The following is a 26,317-nucleotide window of genomic DNA, read 5'->3' on the forward strand; positions in this document are numbered from 1 at the left end:
TGTCAGTGCTCAGTGCTTCAAGGAACCTACTAATTTCAGTGTCATTTGCTTCTTTAGGGCTTAGCAGCTGCTTGTAGAGACAAAGGTTAATGACTTCATTCAAATGTAATACATTCTAGGGCAATTTAGGAATCTTCATGCACTTCTCCTTATATGTAACGCATTTTTTAAAATGCATTCAAGCTTTTTATCTGGTTTTAAACAGCTTGACTTCAGCATGGACTTCATTGTGTTTATTTTACTTGGTATTCATTTAGCATTTTGTACCTGCAAATTTCTTTCATCAAATTTGGGGAATTTTTAATTTCTTCCATTTTTTTCCCGTCCCATTCTATTTCTTTTCTCTTTCTGGTATTTCATTTACATGTATGTTGGATTGACTGATATCATGTGGCAGGTCTCTGAGGCTCTGTTATTTTTAAAAAATCATTTTTCTTCTTGTTCATCTTGGATGATTTCTTGGATGACTGCTCTACCTTCAATTTCATTTAATTTTTTCCTCTGTAATTTCCATTTGGCTGTTAAATCCAACCAGTGAAATGTTTTTTATTTCTGAAACTTTAATTTTTAGGTCCAGAATTTCCATGTGATTCTTTTTTTCTCTGATGAGATTTTTTTTTTTTGTCTCCTGAGAGTTTCATTCACTGAAAATATGTTTTGTTTTACTTCACTGAGGATAGTTATAATAGTTATTTTTAAATCTTTATCTGTCAGTTTCAACATCTGATTCATCTCAGGGTCAGATTTTACAAAATGTGATCCACTTTCTTGATTTTCATTTGTCAGTAGTTTTGAATCATATCTTGGACTTTATGAATAATAAGTTGTGGAGGTTCTGGATTCTATTACTTTTCTATGATGAGTGTTATTTCCTTTGCATTAGCAGGTTATTTTCTCGGCTAAATTTGAACTGTACACTCTGTTTCTTTGAGGATAACTCTAGTCTCAGTTCAGATCTTTTGTTTTTTAATTCTGTTTCAGGTGGTTCAGGATCTGTCAGAGATGTGAGCAGAGTTAGGGGATCCTCTCTCTGGCTCCTGCCCTTTTGGGATTTCTTAATTTCTTCAGCATTCAAAGTTTCCTGGCTTCACATTTTTGGTTCTCCAGAAAAGAAAAACTGGGAGTTTTCCCACATGCACCCCTGCTGCCAAGGAGCCTGCCTCCTGGACTGCACTTAGCTCCAAGCTAAACTCCAAGGAAAGGGCAACTTTCGTTTATGGTTCCTCAACTGCCCTTCTCCAAGCAAGCTTGCCCTCCCCACCAGAGTCATGTTTCTGTTCGCATTCCAGGGCATTCTGGTAGCTGCTTTTTGTATTATGTCCCATTTTTCTAGATGTTTTCTGCTGGGGGATAGTCCAGTAGGGTCTTAGTCTGTCATATTTGGAAGCAGAAATTCTATCCCTGCCTGGTACTTTGACTCTTGAGAGTCACTTCTTGCCTTGGTTAATGCAATACCCCCTAACCAGTCCCTGCTTCCACCCTTGACCCCTAAGGTCTATTCTCAACACTTCAGGAAGAGGGATACTGTGAAAGCATAAGAGCAACTTCTAGCGTCCCCCCATCTCACTTTAGGGATTTAGGTAAATGCTTAAAATGTCCTACTCTGCCTGATTGAAACTCCTCGGCCTTGACTTCCACGTCACATGCTTATGCTATGCTGGTTTGCATCCTACTTTTCTGACTGCTCCTGTTTACTTTCAACAACTAGTGTTTACTCTTGCTCCTCTAATCCTGAAAGGTCGGTGCACCCTAAAAATAAGGTCCTTGGCAGTCTGGTCTTTCTCCTTTCCACTTTCTCCTCTGGAGATCTCATCCACTTCTACACTTTAAGCTTACATGTCAGGGCAAAGAAGCCTTAAGTTTCCCCCACTTTCTCAGCAGAGTTGCAAACAGCGCTGACGTAAGGAGAATTAAGGGCTTCTGGACTCGGGGTATCCTTGAACCTTCTTCTCGCTAGCATCTGCCCAGATTTGAATAAGCGCAGACCGAAAGGGGAGTGCGTTTGCCCAGGTTCTAGCTATGTTTGTCTGAAGATGGGTCTGAGAGAACTGTCCTCCCAGCATCTGAGCTCTTCCGCGCCAGCGCAGCGGACGACTGGGAAGCGGAACCCAAACGCGCGCGTCTCTGCTTCTGGCCGGGCGCGGAGAGCGCAGCGCGGTGCACCACGGGCGCACCGCACAGCAGGGCATGGAGGAGAGCGGCGAGTCCCCGCCGACCGCGGGCTGCAGCGATGTGCGCCCGAGCGGCGATCGCGGCGGCGGCGCCCTCTCATGGGCCCCCGAGGACGCCTGGATGGGCACGCACCCTAAGGTCAGGAGGCGCGAGAGGAGCAGGGCGCCGGTCCAGGCCTCTACCCCAGGCGGAACCCACGGGCCGTGCTCCCCTTTGGGCCCTTGACTCCCAACCGCATGGGATCGCCGTTTACGCGCGAATCTCACCGAAGGGGATCCTTTATGCTCACCGTCTGCTGCAGGCAACCTTGTTTTTGTTTGTTTAAATGAGTTGAACTCTTGTTCTGACACCGCCCCCTTCCCCCTCCCTCAGACCATTCTTAGCTGGAGGGAACAACATTGAATACATTGCGCCTCAAGGCCAGATAGTAACCACTCCACTAATCTGAGTTTTGCTGTCTAGGGCTCGTTCTGGGGATGGTCTCATTTAATACTCACAGTAACCAAGCAAAACAGTTTGTGGGCCATGGATAAGATGTAGTAGTCTACAATGATTAAGGTTTAGGCACAATCCTCATTTGCCTGTGCTTGGCAAATTGCTGCCCTGTGCCAGTCATGGCCCAAACAATGAACGGATAGTGAATGGATATAAGGGTTTTTGTAGGAATATCAGGGACTAGATACTTTGGTCTAGTAACTTTAGTAGAATTGCAGTCTTCTGCTGGAGAGCAATATTTCATAGATAATAATCTAAAAACAGTCCAGAAAAGGAACAATTTGAAGATCTTTTCATCTTCTCTTGCTTGATGTTATCTTCCTGCTCTGATCCCCTTATTTCCCCTCAAGGTGAGAAAAACAAACACTAGCATGGAGGTGTTATTCAGTGCCATAAAAGAACCAAAACATGGAGAGGGATCATGGTGGTTAGGAGCATGAACTCAAAGTTAGACTGCCTGGGTTTGAATCTTGGCTCTGTCACCAGCTTTGTATTTTTTTTTTTTTTTTTTTTTTTTTGGTGCAAGTTGTTTTATCTCATTGTTTCTCAGTTTTCTCATCTGTAAAATGGGGATAAGAATAGTACTAACCTTATAGGGTTGTTACAGGATTAAATCAGTTAATATTGGTAAAGCACTTGACATATAGTAAACATTACCTAAGTGTTTAATAAGTGGAACAACAGTAACAAATTTTAAAAACTTCTTCTAGATTTCATGTTACTATTTATATTGGTTGTTTGATTTTTCAGTTCTGCATTTGTATTATTCAGTTGGAAAATTACTTAGGTCGATCCAGTAGCGCAGTATCAGATTTATCATCCTCAAACACCATTTTGATTATATTATTCCCATGCTTAGAGAATTTCCTTATGGGTAAAATTCAAACTATTAGCTTGACCATCAAGACCTTGCCACCTGGTCCCCAATTGCCTTTTCAGTGTCATTTTCAAACACGTTTAAGGTTTGAGGAGGACAGTTAATAACACCCCTCTTTTCCTGTACCTGTGCACACTTAGGAGGACTCCGATGGGGAAGTGTGACTTCAGATCTGCACCCAGGCAGGTCTGCTGACGCCTCACTTCTGCATTGTCCCTGCTTCCCCACCTAGTCACTAACATAGCTGGAATACCTCAGGCTTCTCTTGCAGGGGCAGGCTCCTGAAGAATGTTTGCTTAGTGCTGACCAACAAGTCTGAAAGCAGCAGCAGCTTGCTTGTTCCTTTAAAAACCAACAATTAAATAACTCCCTACTCTTGAGTGGGCAGGGGTGGGGATGGAGGCCAGGAGTGGTCTTCTTGCAGACTTTCTCCACAGGCAAATAAGAGACCAGGGAAATAGAGGCTCCCACTAACATGAGCCAACAAAAATTCTATTAAAAAATGTCTCTACTCCTGGCAGATAGGTTTCTTTATAGGCCCTTGAATATGTGTTGCTTATTCCCACCTTTGTGTGATTACTCACACTGTTACTCTACCTTCTCTATTCAAATCATACACGACAAGTCCTTCAGGGCCCAATTTGCATCCCATCTCTGCCAGGAAACATTCACCAACCAAGCCACCTGAGTGGAGCTCCTTTGACCTGTTGTGTCATGTTTTTTTATTCCACTCACTTGGTTTTTAGTCATTTACTGTCATGTATTTTTATTTACCTACAATTGCATACCCTAACAATCCATAAGTTTTTTAGAGATAGGGATCAGGGCTTAATTGCCATGTAGCTCCCACTATACCTATAAGAGAGTCTTATATATTATCTATTTAATGAATATTTGTTGATTGAAAGAAAATATTAAGGGATTCTTCCTTCTCTATTTGACAATTACATTTTGATTTTCAGTATTTAGAAATGATGGAATTAGATATAGGAGATGCCACCCAAGTTTATATAGCATTCTTGGTTTACCTGGACCTCATGGAGAGTAAGTATTTGTTTTATTATTGTTTTGTTATTAGGGCGGTGGTGGGGAGATGAGGAGTTGGGTTGGCATATAGTGTTTATACATTTGCTATTAATTTTGTCACTGTTGTGATTTCTTTATTGCTTTACATTGGGAATTACTGGGTAACAGAACATACTAGAATGATAAGGAGACATAGCTTTATAAGCGATGTTTGCTCAGCTGAGTATTAGGTAGGTGTTTGGAATTTTTATCTTTTATTTTTGATAAACATTATTGTCCATTCAATGATGCACTTTCAGGTAAAAGTTGGCATGAAGTAAACTGTGTGGGATTACCAGATCTCCAGCTCATCTGCCTTCTTGGTACTGAGATAGAAGGAGAAGGGTTACAGACTGTGGTACCTACACCCGTCAGTGCTTCCCTCAGCCATAACAGGTGGGCAGGTGATTTTGATCTTTGTTTAACAGGTTAGTCCCTTTCCTGAATAAAGCGCTAGGAATCATTACATTAGAGGTAGTAATATATATATAGTATTTGTATACATTTTGTAAAATTTTATCTTCCACTTTTTTAGTTAACTCCAGGTCACAGCAATGTACACTTACATACAGATACAAACAGAGCATTTGTCATTTACACTTTTCCTTTGAAAATAAAATATCTTAATATTCTGTCTAATATTGATATATCACAGATGCTTCAACAAGTTGGTTTTAATTAATGACAGAGATTCTGTAGAGACAGACATTGGAAAGTTTTGAAACAAGGAATGTGGTTAAAAATCTTGATTTTTCCCTCTCACAATGTGTCTGCCACATATTGTTAACGTTTTCAGATAATCCGCTGTTCGATGACTGTAAAAATTTGGAGGTTTTGTTCCTTTCCTCTCAAAGCATTTGTAGAGGTAGTAATATATTTTAAAAGGAATTTGGGGTACAGGGATCATTGCTTTACTTTTTGTTATTTGAGGAATAAGTTAAATATGAGTTTTTAACAAGTATTCATTTACTGTAAAGTATTACTGTCTTTTTCATGTTCATTGGGAATTGTTTCATTTTAGATCTTTTTAACTTTATAAAAAGGCATGTAATCATTTGAGGCTCACTTTATGTACTTAATGTCATACGGCTAACGTTGATCTATTGTGGATTTTGGAGGTGGGGAGCTGCCATATAGCATTCCATCGTGTGATTGTACCACAGTTTTCACACCTACTCTCTTGATGATGGAGTGTTACTAATGTTCAACTTCAGGGGGTAATTTCAAACTGTTTTCCAAAGTGGTTGCCTCAATTTACTTTCCCCTGCAATGTAAACAAGATCTTTGGAAGCTGTGTGGTCTCTTGTATTTAGTATTCTCAGACTTTGAAATTTTTGTCAGTTGAATGGCTTATCTCATTGTGGTCTTAATTTGCAGTTCTCTGATATTGAACATTTATTTATATATTTAATATTTCCTCTCTTGAGAAATGTATTTTCATATCCTTTGCCTACTGGATTGCTTATAGTTTTCTCATTGACTTCTAGGAGTTCTTTATATATTCTTGATGATAATCCATTTGGTAGTGTTTCTGAGCTTTAAAATCTGTCTTTCAGGTATCTTTTGATGAATACAGTTCTTAATTTGAATATAATCCTATTTATCCATTTTCAATAATCAATATCTTTGTATCTAATTTAAGAACTATTTCCTGTCTAAAGGTCTAAGGAGTTCACCTATATTTTCCTAAGAGTTTTAAAGTTTGCTTTTTTTAATGGTATGAGAGGAAGGCTAGGAACCCTATTTTCATTTGGATAACCATTTTTCTCCACCTCCATTTACAGAATATTCCCTCCTTTACTTATTGCCCTACATATCATCTCTCTCATTTTCCAAAGCTCCCTCTATGCACTGATTTGTTTCTGGGCTCTCTTTATATTCCATTAGTCAATATATTTATCCTTGTGCCAGTACCACATTTTCCTAATTGGTAGCTTCATAGGAAGTCCTGGTATCTGGTTAACAAGTCTCCCTTTTTGCTTCTCTTCTTTAGAAGCTGTGGCAGGCAGCCTCTAAGATGGCTTCTTATAATCCAGCCTTCTGATGGTCACACTCTTGTGTATTTCTGTTCCCTGGAGTGTGGTCTGGAGTTAGTGACTTGCTTTCAGTAAATAAAATTTGGCAAAAATAATGGGATGTTACTTCTAAGATTAGATTATAAAAGACTATGGCTGGGGCTTCCCTGGTGGCGCAGTGGTTGGGAGTCCGCCTGCCGATGCAGGGGACATGGGTTCATGCCCCGGTCCGGGAAGATCCCACATGCCGCGGCAGCGGCTGGGCCCGTGAGCCATGGCCGCTGAGCCTGCGCGGCCGGAGCCTGTGCTCCACAATGGGAGAGGCCACAGCAGTGAGAGGCCCGCGTATCGAAAAAAAAAAAAAAAGACTATGGCTATTTGGGGTCTTTTGTGTTTCCATACAAATTTGAAAATTTTTTGCTCTAGTTCTGTGAAAAATGCCATTGGTAATTTGATAGGGATTGCACTGAATCTGTAGATTGCCTTGGGTAGTATAGTCATTTTAACAATATCAATTCTTCCAATCCAAGAGCACAGTATATCATTCCTTCTGTTTGTGTCATCTTCAATTTCTTCCATCAGCATCTTACAGTTTTCAGAATACAGGTCTTCCTGACTTCAGACTATGCTACAAAGCTACAGTAATCAAAACAGTATGGTAGTGGCACAAAAACAGCTACATAGATCAATGGGACAGGATAGAAAGCCCAGAAATAAACCTACACACTTATGGTCAATTAATCTACCACAAAGGAGGCAAAAATATACAATGGAGAAAAGACAGCCTCTTCAATAAGCAGTGCTGGGGAAACTGGACAGCTATGTATAAAAGAATGAAATTAGAACATTCTTTAATACCCTATACAACAATAAACTCAAAATGGATTAAAGACCTAAATGTGAGCCTGGATACTATAAAACTCCTAGAGGAAAACATAGGCAGGACACTCTTTGACATAAATCTCAGCATTCTTTTTTTTGATCCATCTCATAGAGTAACGGAAACAAAAGCAAAAATAAGCAAATGGGACCTAATTAAACTTACAAGCTTTTGCATAGCAAAGGAAACCATAAACAAAACGAAAAGACAACTTACGAAATGGGAGAAAATATCTGCAAACATTGCGACCAACAAGGGCTTAATTTCCAAAATATACAAACAGCTCATACAGCTCAATATCCAAAAAACAAACAACCCAATCAAAAAATGGGCAGAAGACCTAAATAGACATTTCTCCAAAGAAGACATACAGATGTCCAATAGAAACATGAAAAGATGCTCAACATCGCTAATTATTAGAGAAATGCAAGTCAAAACTACAACGAGGTACCACCTCACACTGGTCAAAATAGCCATCATCAAAAAGCCTACAAATAATAAATGCGGTTGTGGAGAAAAGAGAACCCTCCTACACTGTTGGTGGGAATGTAAATTGGTGCAGCCACTATGGAGAACAGTATCGAGGTTCCTTAAAAAACTAAAAATAGAGTTGCCATATGATACAGCAGTCGCACTTCTGGGTATATATCCAGAGAAAACTCTAATTCTGAAAGATAATGCACCCCAGTGTTCATAGCAGCACTATTTACAGTACCCAAGACATGGAAGCAACTTAAATGTTCATTGACAGATGAATGGATAAAGAAGATGTGTATGTGTGTGTGTGTGTGTGTGTATACACACACACACACACACACACACACACACACACATAATGGAATATTACTCAGCCATAAAAAAGAATGAAATAATGCCATTTGCAGCAATATGGATGGACCTGCAGATTATCCTATTAAGTGAAGTAAGTCAGATAGAGATAGACAAATATCATATGATATCACTTATATGTGGAGTCTAAAAAAATGATACAAACGAACTTATTTACTAAACAAATAGACTCACAGACATAGAAAACAAACTTATGGTTACCAAAGGGGAAAGAGGGGAGGGACAAATTTGGAATTTGGGATTAACAGATATACACTATTATATATAAAATAAACAACAGGACCTACTATATAGCACAGGACACTATATTTAATATCTTATAATAACCTATAATGGAAAAGAATCTGAAAAAGAATATATATGTACACACATATATATTTTTTTCAGGTATACAGCAAAGTGATATATATATATATATATATATATATATATATATGGAGTAAACAACTATACTTCAAGAAAAAAAAAAAGACTGTGGTTTCTGTCAGGCACTCTCTCTGACTTGCTTGTTCTGAGGGAAGCCAGCTGCCCCGTGAACTGTCCTAGAGAAAGTCTGAACATAGAGGAGTAAAGGTAATTACTGATGGAGCAAGATTCTTGAGAGGTGGGGAGTGGTGGATTCAAGAGACTAGTTGAAGAGATTAATATTGAGCTAGAGGAGGAACACCTGAACCACTGAGGCTGTGGGGCAGGTAGAAAGGACAGAGGAAGACATAGGTGTATCTGAGTGGGTTTACACGCAGGGAAGAGGACAGAGCACTGTAAATTCTAACATGAAGCACTTTGATAAACACCTATTCCTTTCCTAATTCTCTATGATAAATGCATATTGATTTAATAGAAAGACCACTGGAACAAAGCCATAAGACCTAAGTTCTGGTCTTGACACTGACACAACATTTTCTTTCATGATTGGAGACACCTAATTTTTCTGAGTTTCACTTTCTTTGTCTTTTATTGAGGGATATAGATTATCAGTAGATAACATGTAAGATCCCTTCCAAATCAAAGCTACCATAATTGGTTATTTTCATTGTGTGTATTGCATAAAATTAAATTTTTAGATTTCTATTAAATGTTTTTTGTATGTGTGATTTGTTATGAGAATTGTTTCTTGATATATCAGGCTATTTATACCCTTCTTTTTTTTTTTTTTTTTTTTTTTTTTTTTTTTTTTTTTGCGGTAGTGGGCCTCTCACTGTTGTGGCCTCTCCCACCGCGGAGCACAGGCTCCGGACGCGCAGGCTCAGCGGCCATGGCTCACGGGCCCAGCCGCTCCGCAGCATGCGGGATCCTCCCGGACCGGGGCACGAGCCCTTGTCCCCTGCATCGGCAGGCGGACACTCAACCACTGCGCCACCAGGGAAGCCCTATACCCTTCTTTGAGAGGCTCCTTACTCTGAGATTTTTCTGTGTGTTTGAATATCAACACACAATTTTACTAGCATTATTTCCAATAATACTTCTGTCTAAAAGACTTAATAATTCACTCCTTAAATCTCTTCCTTTGTGTCTTTTAATTACTCTAACAAATATCATCCTACCTAGTATTATTAATATATTATTTCTTTGGAGAAGGAACTACCATTTAGAGTTTACCTGAATTTAATCCTAAAAAATGAAATCAATAGCCTGTTTGAATCAAATCATTTCATAAGTCTAGAATAAATTTGTGTCCTATTTATTTCTAGTTTTTCCCAACTGGTGATTATTGCTTTTTTAGCTTTTTAAGTTTGTTTTCTTCTTCTTTTTTTTTTTATAACAAAGTGAATCAGTTCTACATATACATATGTTCCCATATCTCTTCCCTCTTGCGTCTCCCTCCCTCCCAACCTCCCTATCCCACCCCTCCAGGTGGTCACAAAGCACCGAGCTGATCTCCCTGTGCTATGCGGCTGCTTCCCACTAGCTATCTACCTTACGTTTGGTAGTGTATATATATCCATGCCTCTCTCTCGCTTTGTAACAGCTTACCCTTCCCTCTCCCCATATCCTCAAGTCCATTCTCCAGTAGGTCTGTGTCTTTATTCCTGTCTTACCCCTAGGTTCTTCATGACATTTTTTTTTCTTAAATTCCATATATATGTGTTAACATACGGTATTTGTCTTTCTCTTTCTGACTTACTTCACTCTGTATGACAGACTCTAGGTCTATCCACCTCATTACAAATAGCTCAATTTCATTTCTTTTTATGGTTGAGTAATATTCCATTGTATATATGTGCCACATTTTCTTTATCCATTCATCCGCTGATGGACACTTAGGTTGTTTCCATCTCCGGGCTATTGTAAATAGAGCTGCAATGAACATTTTGGTACATGACTCTTTTTGAATTATGGTTTTCTCAGGGTATATGCCTAGTAGTGGGATTGCTAGGTCATATGGTAGTTCTATTTTTAGTTTTTTATGGAACCTCCATACTGTTCTCCACAGTGGCTGTATCAATTTAAATTCCCACCAACAGTGCAAGAGTGTTCCCTTTTCTCCACACCCTCTCCAGCATTTACTGTTTCTAGATTTTTTTGATCATGGCCATTCTGACTGGTGTGAGATGATATCTCATTGTAGTTTTGATTTGCATTTCTCTAATGATTAATGATGTTGAGCATTCTTTCATGTGTTTGTTGGCAGTCTGCATATCTTCTTTGCAGAAATGTCTGTTTAGGTCTTCTGCCCATTTTTGGATTGGGTTATTTGTTTTTTTGTTATTGAGCTGCACGAGCTGCTTATAAATTTTGGAGATTAATCCTTTGTCAGTTGCTTCATTTGCAAATATTTTCTCCCATTCTGAGAGTTGTCTTTTGGTCTTGTTTATGGTTTCCTTTGCTGTGCAAAAGCTTTGAACTTTCATTAGGTCCCATTTGTTTATTTTTGTTTTTATTTCCATTTATCTAGGAGGTGGGTCAAAAAGGATCTTGCTGTGATGTATGTCATAGAGTGTTCTGCCTATGCTTTCCTCTAAGAGTTTGATAGTTTCTGGCCTTACATTCAGGTCTTTAATCCATTTTGAGCTTATTTTGTGTATGGTGTTAGGGAGTGATCTAATCTCATCTTTTACATGTACCTATCCAGTTTTCCCAGCACCATTTATTGAAGAGGCTGTCCTTTCTCCACTGTACATTCCTGCCTCCTTTATCAAAGATAAGGTGACCATATGTGCCTGGGTTTATCTCTGGGTTTTCTATCCTGTTCCATTGATCTTTCTGTTTTTGTGCCAGTACCATACTGTCTCGATTACTGTAGCTTTGTAGTATAGTCTGAAGTCACGGAGCCTGATTTCTCCACCTCCGTTTTTCGTTCTCAAGATTGCTTTGGCTATTCGGGGTCTTTTGTGTTCCCATACAAATTGTGAAATTTTTTGTTCTAGTTCTGTGAAAAATGCCAGTGGTAATTTGATAGGGATTGCATTGAATCTGTAGATTGCTTTGGGTAGTAGAGTCATTTTCACAATCTTGATTCTTCCAATGTAAGAACATGGTATATCTCTCCATCTATTTGTATCATCTTTAATTTCTTTCATCATTTGTCTTATAATTTTCTGCATACAGATCATTTGTCTCCTTCGGTAGGTTTATTCCTAGATATTTTATTCCTTTTGTTGCAATGGTAAAAGGGAGTGTTTTCTTGATTTCACTTTCAGATTTTTCATCATTAGTGTATAGGAATGCCAGAGATTTCTGTGCATTAATTTTGTATCCTGCTACTTTACCAAATTCATTGATTAGCTCTAGTAGTTTTCTGGTAGCACCTTTAGGATTCTCTATGTATAGTATCATGTCATCTGCAAACAGTGACAGCTTTACTTCTTCTTTTCTGATTTGGATTCCTTTTATTTCCTTTTCTTCTCTGATTGCTGTGGCTAAAACTTCCAAAACTATGTCGAATAATAGTGGTGAGAGTGGGCAACCTTGTCTTGTTCCTAATCTTAGTGGAAATGCTTTCAGTTTTTCACCATTGAGGATGATGTTGGCTGTGGGTTTGTCATATATGGCCTTTATTATGTTGAGGAAAGTTCCCTCTATGCCTACTTTCTGCAGGGTTTTTATCATAAATGGGTGTTGAATTTTGTCAAAAGCTTTCTCTGCATCTATTGAGATGATCATATGGTTTTTCTCCTTCAATTTGCTAATATGGTGTATCTTATTGATTGATTTGAGTATATTGAAGAATCTTTGCATTCCTGGAATAAACCCCACTTGGTCATGGTGTATGATCCATTTAATGTGCTGTTGGATTCTGTTTGCTAGTATTTTGTTGAGGATTTTTGCATCTATGTTCATCAGTGATATTGGCCTGTAGTTTTCTTTCTTTGTGACATCCTTGTCTGGTTTTGGTATTGGGGATGGTGGCCTCATAGAATGAGTTTGGGAGTGTTCCTCCCTCTGCTATATTTTGGAAGAGTTTGAGAAGGATAAGTGTTAGCTCTTCTCTAAATGTTTGATAGAATTCGCATGTGAAGCCATCTGGTCCTGGGCTTTTGTTTGTTGGAAGATTTTTAATCACAGTTTTAATTTCAGTGCTTGTGATTCGTCTGTTCATCTTTTCAATTTCTTCCTGATTCAGTCTTGGCAGGTTGTGCATTTCTAAGAATTTGTCCACTTCTTCCAGGTTGTCCATTTTATTGCCATAGAGTTGCTTGTAGTAATCTCTCATGATCTTTTGTATTTCTGCAGTATCAGTTGTTACTTCTCCTTTTTCATTTCTAATTCTATTGATTTGAGTCTTCTCCCTTTTTTCTTGATGAGTCTGGCTAATGGTTTATCAATTTTGTTTATCTTCTCAAAGAACTAGCTTTTAGCTTTATTGATCTTTGCTATCGTTTCCTTCATTTCTTTTTCATTTATTTCTGATCTGATTTTTATGATTTCTTTCCTTCTGCTAACTTTGGGGTTTTTTTGTTGTTCTTTCTCTAATTGCTTTAGGTGGAAGGTTAGGTTGTTTATTCGAGATGTTTCCTGTTTCTTAAGGTAGGATTGTATTGCTATAAACTTCCCTCTTAGAACTGCTTTTGCTGCATCCCATAGATTTTGGGTCATCGTGTCTCCATTGTCATTTGTTTCTAGGTATTTTTTTATTTCCTCTTTGATTTCTTCAGTGATCACTTCGTTATTAAGTAGTGTATTGTTTAGCCTCCATGTGTTTGTATTTTTTACAGATCTTTTCCTGTAATTGATATCTAGCCTCATAGCGTTGTGGTCGGAAAAGATACTTGATACAATTTCAGTTTTCTTAAATTTACCAAGGCTTGATTTGTGACTCAAGATATGATCTATCCTGGAGAATGTTCCATGAGCACTTGAGAAAAATGTGTATTCTGTTGTTTTTGAATGGAGTGTCCTATAAATATCAATTAAGTCCATCTTGTTTAATGTATCATTTAAAGCTTGTGTTTCCTTATTTATTTTCATTTTGGATGATCTGTCCATTGGTGAAAGTGGGGTGTTAAAGTCCCGTACTATGAATGTGTTACTGTCAATTTCTCCTTTTATGGCTGTTAGTATTTGTCTTATGTATTGAGGTGCTCCTACGTTGGCTGCATAAATATTTACAAGTGTTATATCTTCTTCTTGGATCGATCCCTTGATCATTAGATAGTGTCCTTCTTTGTCTCTTGTAATAGTCTTTATTTTAAAGTCATTTTGTCTGATATAAGAATTGCTACTCCAGCTTTCTTTTGGTTTCCATTTGCATGAAATATCTTTTTCCATCCCCTTACTTTCAGTGTGTATGTGTCTCTAGGTTTGAAGTGGGTCTCTTGTAGACAGCAAATATATGGGTCTTGTTTTTGTATCCATTCAGCCAATCTGTGTCTTCTGTTGGGAGCATTTAGTCCATTTACATTTAAGGTAATTATCGATATGTATGTTCCTATTCCCATTTTCTTAATTGTTTTGGGTTCGTTATTGTAGGTCTTTTCCTTCTCTTGTGTTTCTTGCCTAGAGAAGTTCCTTTAGCAGTTGTTGTAAAGCTGGTTTGGTGGTGCTGAACTCTCTCAGCTTTTGTTTGTCTGTAAAGGTTTTAACTTCTCCATCAAATCTGAATGAGGTCCTTGCTGGCTAGAGTAATCTTGGTTGCAGGTTTTTCCCCTTCATCACTTTAAATATGTCCTGCCAGTCCTTTCTGGCTTGCAGAGTTTCTGCTGAAAGATCAGCTGTTAACCTTATGGGGATTCCCTTGTGTGTTATTTGTTGTTTTTCCCTTGCTGCTTTTAATATTTTGTTTTTGTATTTAATTTTTGACAGTTTGATTGATATGTGTTTTGGCGTGTTTCTCCTTGGATTTATCCTGTATGGGACTCTCTGTGCTTCCTGGACTTGATTAACTATTTCTATTTCCATATTAGGGAAGTTTTCAACTATAATCTCTTCAAATGTTTTCTCAGTCCCTTTATTTTTCTCTTCTTCTTCTGGAACCCCTATAATTCGAATGTTGGTGTGTTTAATGTTGTCCCAGAGGTCTCTGAGACTATCCTCAGTTCTTTTCATTCTTTTTTCTTTATTCTGCTCTGCAGTAGATATTTCCACTATTTTGTCTTCCAGGTCACTTATCCATTCTCCTGCCTCAGTTATTCTGCTATTGATCCCATCTAGATTATTTTTAATTTCATTTATTGTGTTGTTCATCGTTGTTTGTTTCATCTTTAGTTCTTCTAGGTCCTTGTTAAATGTTTCTTGCATTTTGTCTATTCTATTTCCAAGATTTTGGATCATCTTTACTATCATTATTCTGAATTCTTTTTCAGGTAGACTGCCTATTTCCTCTTCATTTGTTAGGTCTGGTGGGTTTTTATCTTGCTCCTTCATCTGCTGTGTGTTTTTCTGTCTTCTCATTTTGCTTATCTTAACTGTGTTTGGGGTCTCCTTTTTGCAGGCTGCAGGTTCGTAGTTCCCGTTGTTTTTGGTGTCTGTCCCCAGTGGCTAAGGTTGGTTCAGTGGGTTGTGTAGGCTTCCTGGTGTAGGGGACTAGTGCCTGTGTTGTGGTGGATGAGGCTGGATCTTGTCTTTCTGGTGGGAAAGTCCATGTCTGGTGGTGTGTTTTGGGGTGTATGTGGACTTTTTATGATTTTAGGCAGCCTCTCTGATAATGGGTGGGGTTGTGTTCCTGTCTTGCTAGTTGTTTGGCATAGGATGTCCAGCACTATAGCTTGCTGGTTGTTGAGTGAAGCTGGGTGCTGGTGTTGAGATGGGGATCTCTGGGAGATTTTCGCCATTTTATATTATGTGGAGCTGGGAGGTCTCTTGTGGACCAGTGTCCTGAAGTTGGCTCTCCCACCTCAGAGGCACAGCACTGACTCCTGGCTGCAGCACCAAGAGCCTTTCATCCACACAGTTCAGAATAAAATGGAGAATAAATAGAAAGAATTAGTAGAAGTAGGAAGAAAGGAAGAAAGGAGAAAAGGAAGAAAGGAAGGAAGGAAGGAAGAAAGAAAGAAAGAAAAGGAAGAAAGAAAGGAGGGAGGGAGGAAGGAGGGAAGGAAGGAAAAAAGAAAGATAAAGTAAAATAATATAAAGTAAGATAAAATATAAAGTTATTAAAATAAAATAATAATAAGAAAAAAAATTAAAAACAAAACAAAACAAAAAAAACCTCACGGATAGAACCCTAGGACAAATGGTGGAAGCAAAGCTATACAGACAAAATCTCACACAGAAGCATACACATACACACTCACAAAAAGTGGAAAAGGGGAAAAAATCATAAATCTTGCTGTCGAAGTCCACCTCCTTAATTTGGGATGATTCGTTGTCCATTCATGTATTCCACAGATGCAGGGTACATCAAGTTGATTGTGGAGCTTTAATCCGCTGCTTCTGAGGCTGCTGGGAGAGATTTCCCTTTCTCTTCTTTGTTCTTACAGCTCCCAGGGGCTCAGCTTTGGATTTGTCCCCGCCTCTGCGTGTAGGTCGCTGGAGGGCGTCTGTACTTCCCTCAGACAGGACGGGGTTAACGGAGCCGCTGATTCGAGGGCTCTGGCTCACTCAGGCCGGGGGGGGGGGGGGGGGGGGGGGGGGGGGGGGGAGGGAGGGGCATGGAGTGCGGGCCTGCGGCGGCACAGGCCAACATTACGTTGCACCAGCCTGAGGCGTGCCGTGTGTTCTCCCGGGGAAGTTCTCCCTGTATCCCGGGACCCTGGCAGTGGCGGGCTGCACAGGCTCCCCGGAAGCGGGGTTGTGGATAGTGACCTGTGCTCGTGCACAGGCTTCTTGGTGGCGGCGGCAGCAGCCTTCGCGTCTTATGCTCGTCTCTGTGGTCCGCGCTTTTAGCCGTGGCTCGCGCCCGTCTCTGGAGTTCCTTTAAGCAGCGATCTTAATCCCCTCTCCTCGCGCACCAGGAAACAAAGAGGGAAGAAAAAGTCTCTTGCCTCTTAGGCAGGTCCAGACTTTTCCCCGGACTCCCTCCCGGCTATCCGTGGCGCACTAACCCCCTGCAGGCTGTGTTCCTCTCCGGGCGCTCCGACCGAAAGCCGAGCCTCAACTTCCAGCCCCGCCCGCCCCGGCGGGTGAGCAGACAAGCCTCTCGGGCTGGTGAGTGCCGGTCGGCCCTGATCCTCTGTGCGGGATTCTCACCGCTTTGCCCTCCGCACCCCTGTTACCGTGCTCTCCTCCGTGGCTCCGAAGGTTCCCAGTCCGCCACCCGCAGTCTCCGCCAGCGAAGGGCCTTCCTAGTGTGTGGAAAGCTTTCCTCCTTCACAGCTCCCTCCCAGAGGTGCAGGTCCCGTCCCTATCCTTTTGTCTCTGTTTATTCTTTTTTCTTTTGCCCTACCGAGGTACGTGGCGGGGGGGGGGGGGGGGTTCTTGTCTTTTGGGAGGTCTGAGGTCTTCTGCCAGCGTTCAGTAGGTGCTCTGTAGGAGTTGTTCCACATGTAGATGTATTTCTGGTGTATCTGTGGGGAGAAAGGTGATCTCCGCGTCTTACTCTTCCGCCATCTTCCCGGAAGCCCCGTTTTCTTCTTTAAATAGAATTAGTTGGAAGGTTAACTTAGTAATCCATTTTTATACTCTTGCATTTAATAACTCAGAGGGCTTAAGTCTATGTGTTTTGTTTTTATATAAATATTCATAATTATATTATGCAGTGGAATAATAATACACAAAATAGCACAAATGAGGCCCAGTACACATTAGATTTATTATGCCTTTTATGGCGTGAAATTTTCTCAACTCGAAGTATGCAAATAACCTTTTAGCAAAGATTTGTGTGTGTTTGTTTGATTTCATTCCTCAGTTTTTAACAGGAGTGATATTTTTAGGTAGTAGGCAAACTTTTATCTATTTTTGCTTCTATGTGTACTTTGTATATAAAATGTTACATATCTAACAGAGATGCTGCAATTTCAGACGTTTGTGGTTAATGTAGGAATTTTCCTTCATTAGTAACACAAAGAAAATTATTGACTTTGAAGCTTTGGCAGCCTTGTATAGGGAAGAAATTCATTAAGCCAAGTCCTAAAAGTATTTGGGTAGGAATTTATGAAGGTAGCTCACCTTAAAAAACATACATTTTTTTAAAATTTAAGAGAACAAACAGCTCTTAATTTATCTGATAATAAATCATCTACGAAAATAAATAACTGTTCACTTTTGAATATCATTACTGTCAGATAATATTGCTTGGACTTTTTAATTTAGCAAATATTTATATACAATTATGTGTCAAGAAGTGGTCTAAGTGCTAGGAAAACCGTGTTGATCAAGACAGCCTCTTTCTTTTTTTGAGGTATAATTGACAGGCAACATTATATTAGTTTTAGGTATAAAACATGATGATTTGATATTTGAATGTATTGGGAAATGATCACCACAATGAGTCTAGTTAACATTCATCACCATACATAGTAAGAGAATTTTTCTCTTATGATGAGAACTCTTAAGATCTACTTTCTTAGCCACTTTCAAATATGCAATAGTGTTATTAACTGTAGTCACTATGCTGTACACTACATTCCCATGACTTATGTATTTTATAACTGGAAGTTTATACCTTTTGACTCTTTTCACCCGTTTTACCCACTGCCTCTGGCACCCACCATTCTGTTCTCTGTATTTATGAATTGTGTGTGTGTGTGTGTGTGTGTGATTCCACATCTGCATGTGGTATTTAAGACATTCTCTTGAAAGTAATGTTCTAGCACTAAATGTTGGCTGGAAAATAAATTTTATTTCATTTTTTGGTAATTGTTAGATGAGATCTGGTAAAAACAGAATTGTCCTTTGTTCAGAGATTTAATTAACTGTAATTTGGGACCACCTCCACTTATTTTATTGTTAGGTAATTGAATAACAAGGGTAGTGGGGTACTGATAAGTACTTTACACTAGGTTGTGTCAGGACCCAAAAGAAGGACAGAAAAAGCCTCCTGAAAGTTGTAAGACACCATGTTTTAGTAGGATAAGTGCAAGTAGTTAAATGTGCCTGCCTGCCTAGCATGGAATCTAGTTCAGAGTAGGTGATTAATGACATTGATTAAGGCCGCTAATGAACAAATGAATGTATAGAACTCATGAGAAAAGAAGGGAAGGACGGGAAATGAGGCTGGAAGAGTTATGTACATCATGAAGGCCATCACTGTTTTCACTTTTTTGCTGTTACAAATTGTACTGTAATGAATAGCCTTGTAAATATATCCTTGTTCTCATGTATGAGCGTTTCTCTAATGTAGAAACCTAGAGGTGAAATGGCTGGGACATATAGCATTTATACCTTCATCTTTACTGGTTATTACTAACTTGCTCTCCAGAAGGTTATCAGTTTATGGTCCCACTGACAATATATAAGTTTCCATAGACTAGGAGAAGAGATTTACTGACATATAGCTGACAAAGATTAATTCAGAATATGTAAATAACTTCTCTGCTTCAAGGAAGAAAACAACCCAAATGAAAAACATGGGCAAAGAATGTGAACAGGCAGTTCATAGAAGAGGAACTGAAATGCTCAAATCTATTTGTAATCAGGGAAATACAAATATAACACGTGCTTGTTCATGTTTATCTTGATGATGCAGAAGCTTTTCAGACAGTTTATGTTGTTATTGTTTGACAAAAAGAAGGTATGGGGGTATCTTTGAACAGGGCTATAGCTAGCTCATAACATGCCTTGGAGCGAATTAGAAAAAGGGACTCCCTCTGGACATACAGAAAAAGTCTCTTCACCAGGATTCAAGGTTTGGCAAGCACCATAAATCAGATTTCAGACGCACTTGTACCTGGCATCCTTGTGCAAGGCACAGTCTGTACAATATACATGATTCCTTACCCCTGAAGCATGTCTGTTGAGTCCTAGGTTTCCAGAAGGAACTCTAAAAGTTACTGGTACGTGGATGGTGTTATTGAAGGGCTTTAAGCAGGGGAGTGATGCTGTAGGTTATTCCATGTGGTTATAAGAGTATTTTGCATTTGTAGAGAAGTTACAGAATTTCAAAGTACCTTCACATGTATACTCTCATTTCATCAGCTCTAAAATCCTTAGTGGTATATAGGGTACTTGTTTTATCCTAATTTCACATATAAAAAGCTTAGATTAAAAATGTGGTTTTATTTATGCTCTACTGTTTCCAAAAGATAATAAAGGATTAAATGAGTTGTGCCAAGATTTCATAGTAGATAACAAAGTCTCATAGCTATAGTTCTTACTTTGTTGGTGATTTTAAAATCTTTTACTGTAGAATAAAACCAGATACAGAAAACTACATAATATAAATGCATAGATCGAGTTACAAGGCAAACATTTTGAACACTTGTAACCCACCAAGTCAAGAAATAGAACTTTCCTAGCCATCCCAGAACCACTTGAGTGTGCCCTGTCCTAAGCATTACCTTTTCCTTTCCCGTTATTCTTACTTTTATAATAATAACTTTTATTTTGGCTATACTATTTTATGGTGTACTCATGGTACATTTCAACGTTTCCCTGTCCTCTCTCTGTATTTTCTGAAAATTGGCAACTGGAACCAGGGCCTTGATTTTATCATATTAATAAGACTGTAGCTGGTGGTCTGTACTTTGGTCAGGAGGCATGTAATGTCCTTTTACTTTTTTTTTTTTTTTTTTTTTTGCGGTACGCGGGCCTCTCACTGCTGCGGCCTCTCCCGTTGTGGAGCGCAGGCTCCGGACGCGCAGGCTCAGCGGCCATGGCTCACGGGCCCAGCCGCTCCGCGGCACGTGGGATCTTCCCGGACCGGGGCACGAAGCCGTGTCCCCTGCATCGGCAGGCGGACTCTCAGCCACTGCACCACCAGGGAAGCCCCTTTTACTTTTTATATACATTTAAAAATCAACTTAATTTCTACAAATAAAGCACTTCTTTATTTACATCTCAAATTTTTCCCATTAAAAAATGTTTTTGGTTATATCCTGTAAATCTCTGTTCATCTGCAGTAGAGTCCAGCGAACTCTTTCCGTAAAGCTCTAGATAGTAAATATTTTGGAATTTGCAGGCCATTTGGGCTCTATTGCAGCTCCTTAGCTCTGCGATGTTATGGTGAAAGCAGCGTTAGACAATACATAAGCAAATGGTGTGGTTTTTATAACTTTATTTACAAGAACAGAGGGCAGTCCAGATTTGGCCCATAGACCATTGGTTTACCAACTCCTGATCTGTGGGTTTTGCCTCTATCCTTCTCTTTTCCTTACAATATTTCTGTTAAAGAACCTGGGCTGTTTGACATGCATACTCTCCCATAATCTGGGTTTGTCAGTTACTCACGGTGCATTTCAACGTGTCTCCCTGTCCTCTGTATTTTCTGCAAATTAGCGGCTGAAACCAGCAGCTTGATTAGATGCAATTGGATCATGTTAGTAAGACTATAGCTGGTAGTCTGTTCTTTCATCAGGCAACATATAATGTCTGGTTACCTCTCTGTGTGACCTTAGTAGCATTGATGCTTAATGCCTAGCTTTGACCGGTGGTTTTAACCTTTGTTGTCATTGTTGTTCTGACCTATGATTCTAGTCCACTTCCCTTGAACTGCAGCACAGATACAGTAGAGCTTTGGTTCATATATTGTTCCCAGGACCTCTTAGTGCTGACTTCCGCCTTTGACTTTCACTCAAGAAAGCACACTAGAATGGGTGTAGGTGAGAATGATGATATATTATGGGGAATATTAATTTTATATTAAAATATGACCTGCCAACTTCGATGCTTTGTTGTTAGACACAAATTACTTTCTACACACTGCACAACCAACCTGAGCAAACCAGCCGTAAATCACTATCCTAGACTGTGTTGCTTAGCTGCTTGATTATAGTGCTTTTTTTTTTTTAATGCTCTTTATTCCTCAAAAACTTTAAAATGACATTTTTATTACTAGGGAATCCGGGTAGTACACAAAGCCTCAGAGCCAGAGGAGTTGGCAGCTGCTGCGGGTGCAACTTCATGTTATTTACACAGGGCATATTACACATTAAGCCATGATAGCTGTCTTCTTTATTGAAGTCCCAAGTTTTGGAGTCTGTTGTTTGTAATACTGGACCACACTCTATCATTTACATAGTTAACTACAACTTAGTTCTAAAATATTTCCCCAGTGATAACAATAAATAATCTCACTGTAGCTCTTAAAGCTACAGCAGTAGCTACCTTGCTGCTTGACTGCTGAGCGGCAGAGTGGCATATATATTTGCAAGGCTTATGCTTTCCATTATTTATTTTATGGTGTATGTGTATTTGATGACTCCTTAAAAGGTAACAAATCTAGACATTTAATGTTATATCTGCGTCAGTTTCTAAGAATGCCCAAACAGTTTTTGTATCCATTTCCCATTTATTTTCCCAGGCTTTGGACCTAGTGATTTTATGTACATAGTTTCTGGCAAGAGTACAGACAGATCCCATTACAGAGCAAATGTGTATTTGAATAGCAGTGAGTGAATGCATTACTTTGAGCAAAAGTACAGTTTATGATTGGTGTTTTCTGTAAAGCAGTTATGCATAATATTTGCTCATAGTTAAAACACTTTGGCGTATTTTTCAAGGCTCAGAAGGTCTTATGTATCCTGGTCCCTTGTGAAAATATTGATTTAATACTACTTGCTGATCTCCAGTGGCAGAATAGAATTGGTAAAATGCCTATATCTGATACCTAGTGGGAAAATTATGTTGATGGAGTATGCAGTTGTTTGTGTTTCTTGAAGGGAAAGACACAGCTCCTTTTTCTCTCATCTAAAAATACTTCCTAAAGCTAATGTAAAATAATCTTTAGCTTACGTTTTAAAATAGTAAGTTATGTATTCGTTTGGCATACGGAAAGTACTCTAGATTGTTTCTCACTAAAGTGAATCTAAGAATCCATGTAGCAGGTTTGGTCAGTGACAGTAGAGGTATGACTACAGTTTGCCCATACTTCGTGATGATATAAAATCATAGTAATAAATTCACAGAGGTCAAAGAGATCTGATGAATTTAAAAATGAGATAACCAGAGGAATGCTAATGAAAGACAAGGGCCTTTTTCAGAGCTAAGGAAGCAAATGAAGTCAAATTTATGTTCACATGGCTTAATTAGCTTCTCTTTGGACCGTCCTGCCATTGATATTTGTTGAGTGTCCCTAAATGTGTGAAGTATATTACAACAAAGTTAGGATAATAGTTTTACAGGCTTCTGTAATTATTAGTATTATAGGTAGTTACAAATGGGAAAATATCTTAATAAACTGACACAAGGACCCATACCAAATTGTGAGGAAAAAAAATGTTTTTCTGTTTTTTAGCCATCAGTTTTGGGGGTTTTTGTTTGTTTGTTTTCTGATAGAACTTATGTTGTCTTCCAGTTTCAATGTCAATTTAGTTTCTTCGATAAAATATGAGAGATGTGCTGAAAACTGAAACCCCAGTTGCCGTATTTTAAGCTTATCTGCTTTTATACGTAAGTTTAAAAAAAAAAAGCTGAGCAAAGTGTTTTCTACAATCATGAGATTCAGGGACAGTTAAGATACTGTTTTTTGAAATGCACTATAAATCTCCTTTGTTACAAAGGACCATAGTTCTTTGCTTAGTAATACCAGTGGATCATTCACCCTTTTAAACCCAACTAAATTATAAATGGCTGTCTACTCTCAGTGCCAGAGAAGGATAGTGGATAGTTTATGTGAAGATGGAGCCTGTCCAATGACCATTTTATCCACCCCACTTCCACAAATTTGTGACATTTCTTTTGATTTGTGGTGATTGATAACCTCTCTAAAAGAGGTACCTTCAGCCAGTTTATCTGAGAGGCAATTTTTCCAAATATTCTCTTTCTTAGCATCTTCCAGTCTGAATATTACTCTAGAAATTTAGAAAAAAGCCTTCAACATTCTATATACCAAATTGGTCATCTGCTAGTTCAGCAGCCATAAGGCTAAAAGTCTAAGAACTTTTGTCATTTGGTTTGATCAGAACTCTTTTGGCAAGATTCTTGTACAATTTATGCTTTAAGAGAAGTGAAGACAGTTCATTCAGAGCCAAAGTTAGGATTTCTAGCCTGTGATTTTTTTTTTTTTTTTTTTTAAAGTGAGCCCAGGAATGCTCATACTCATCCACCTGCTCTTACTGGTCTTTCAAAGCTCACTCTTTTTTTTTTTTGCGGTACGCGGGCCTCCCACTGTTGCGGCCTCTCCCGTTGCGGAGCACAGGCTCCGGACGCGCAGGCCCAGTGGCCACGGCTCACGGGCCCAGCCGCTCCACGGCACGCGGGATCCTCCCTGACCGGGGCACGAACCCGCGTCCCCTGCATCGGCAGGCGGACTCCCAACCACTGCGCCACCAGGGAAGCCCTAAATACAGTTTTTAAAGACTGTAAATAGTAATTTCTCTTTTCTTAAAGGTCATGATTCTTTTTAAAATATTTTATTAGCTGTTTATGTGTTATCACAGCAGTAACCCAGGTAATAAAATAGACCAACTGTTTATTTTTAAATTCATTGTACCATTGTTTTTATGGGGAGAAGAAAAAGAACCCATATTTTAAAACACTGAGATGTGTAGGAAAAATTTAAATTTTATTTATTGTTCTTATACTAAAATAGTATAGCTTTCAGTAAAAATACTATGAATGTAATATAATTATACTTTTTCTTTAAGCATTAAATGTAATGAATATAAATGAATATTAATATAACTATAGACTATCTAGAGTCGAAGAAGCATGTTTTGGTTTGGGGGGAAAGGATAGAAAAGTAAATTGTATATTACTCCAGCATTTTCTAGTTTGCTCATTCATTTACTAGGCATCTGTTGTGTGCTGGACTCAAGGGATCCAAAACATCATAAGATGCTCACAGTCTTTAGCTGAGACGGACCGACATTTATAGCCATCGTGATGAATGTAATGAGAGACGTGTACGAGGCACTGAGGAGGATTGCAGAGGGAGGAGATAGAACCTTGGCTGGTGATACAGCAGATGCGGGAGGCTAAGAAAGCTTCCTGCAGGACGAGCTATTTGAAATATGTGTAGGCATTCCATGCGGAATGGAGTTGGGGATGGATGTTCCTAACAGAAGTAATAACATGAGCAAGGTATTGAGATCTGAGAGAGCATGGAAACTGCAAATATTTCCTTAAAACGGGACATTAGTAATGGCAGAGGGAGGGCATGCCTGCAACTGGTGAGAAAGCCCTGGATTAGGGGGGGGTGTGTGTGTGTGTGTGTTGATGTGAGAGAGATGGGAATGGGAGAAGGAGGAGGGAGGGAAGGAAGGAGAGACAGAGATAGAGAATATGGAAAAAATACCCCTTCTCCTGGTAAGCAATAGATCAGGAGAGGCTGAAGGGGTTAGGGAATTCAAAGATAAGAGAAAGTTAAATCAGGTGTTTTGCCACTTTGGGAGATGCTGGTATATCCTGAAAAAAAAAAGGTAGGAAAATTATTTGAATCAGAGTATTAGGAATTGTAATGCTTGTTTCCATTTTCTCTAAAGATACCAATTAAAATATACAAATCTGCGAGGATATAGGAAATGACCAGCGGTTAGTGCAAAACCAAATTTTAGGGATTTGAGGAGATTAAGTAACTCCCTCCATTTCTTGCTATTTCACAAGCTTCCTTTGTTGAACCTTTTCAAGTTCCTGGCCTCAAAATGTTAAAATGTTCTAGGGCTTAGGCCTCTGAGCTTTTCTCTTCTTAGGTAGCTTCATCTGGTTCCATGGTTTTAAATATCATCGATATACTGATGTCTTCCAAATTTATGTCTCTTCCTCTGCCTCTTCTATGAATCTAAGACTCATATTTAACTTTCTACTTGACATCTCCACTGAGATCTAAATGGCATCTCAAATTGCCATGTCCAAAAAGAACTCTTTCTGTTTTGTAAATAAGTTCATTTGTACCATTTGTTTTTAGATTCTGCATATAAGCCATATCATATGATATTTGTCTTTTTCTGTCCAACTTACTTCACTCAGTATGACAATCTCTAGGTCCATCCATGTTGCTGCAAATGGCATTATTTCATTATTTTTAATGGCTGAGTAATATTCCACTGTATATATGTACCACATCTTCTTCATCTATTCACCTGTCCATGGACATTTAGGTTACTTCCTTGTCCTGGCTATTGTAAACAGTGCTGCAATGAACATTGGAGTGCATGTATCCTTTCAGACCATCTTTTTCTCTGGATATATGCCCAGTAGTGGGATTGCAGGATCATATGGTAGCTCTGTTTTTAGTTTTTTAAGAAATCTCCATACTGTTCTCCACAGTGGCTGTACCAATTTACATTCCCACCAACAGTGTCGGAGGATTCCCTTCTCTCCACACTTTCTCCAGCATTTATTGTTTGTAGATTTTTTGTTGATGGCCATTCTGACTGGTGTGAGATGTTACCTCATTGTAGTTTTGATTTGCATTTGTCTAATAATTAGTGATGTTGAACATCTTTTCATGTGCCTCTTGGCCATCTATATGTCTTCTTTGGAGAAATGTCTGTTTAGGTCTTCTGCCCATTTTTTGATCGGGTTGTTTGTTTTTATGATATTAAGCCA

At 39.0% G+C, this 26,317-nt stretch overlaps 1 protein-coding gene across 3 annotated transcripts in view; it reads left to right on the forward strand.

Annotated features, from left to right (window-relative positions):
* Window positions 1-2,125: 2,125 nt before the first annotated feature.
* Window positions 2,126-26,317, forward strand: part of TSEN15 (tRNA splicing endonuclease subunit 15) — a 99,526-nt gene continuing 75,334 nt past the window's right edge. For 2 of the 3 annotated variants that reach the window (XR_004349873.1, XM_032631709.1), the window contains exons 1-3: window positions 2,126-2,310; window positions 4,507-4,588; window positions 4,870-5,005. Coding sequence is in view for 2 of the 3 variants with exons in the window: in XM_032631709.1 (XP_032487600.1) it covers window positions 2,188-2,310; window positions 4,507-4,588; window positions 4,870-5,005 (341 nt within the window). In the remaining variant the exon portion in view is untranslated. The remainder of the gene's footprint in view (window positions 2,311-4,506; window positions 4,589-4,869; window positions 5,006-26,317) is intronic. The other variant, XM_032631716.1, reaches the window with a different exon arrangement.

The sequence above is a fragment of the Phocoena sinus genome, chromosome 1, assembly GCF_008692025.1.
Source record: "Phocoena sinus isolate mPhoSin1 chromosome 1, mPhoSin1.pri, whole genome shotgun sequence".
Taxonomy (NCBI): domain Eukaryota; kingdom Metazoa; phylum Chordata; class Mammalia; order Artiodactyla; family Phocoenidae; genus Phocoena; species Phocoena sinus.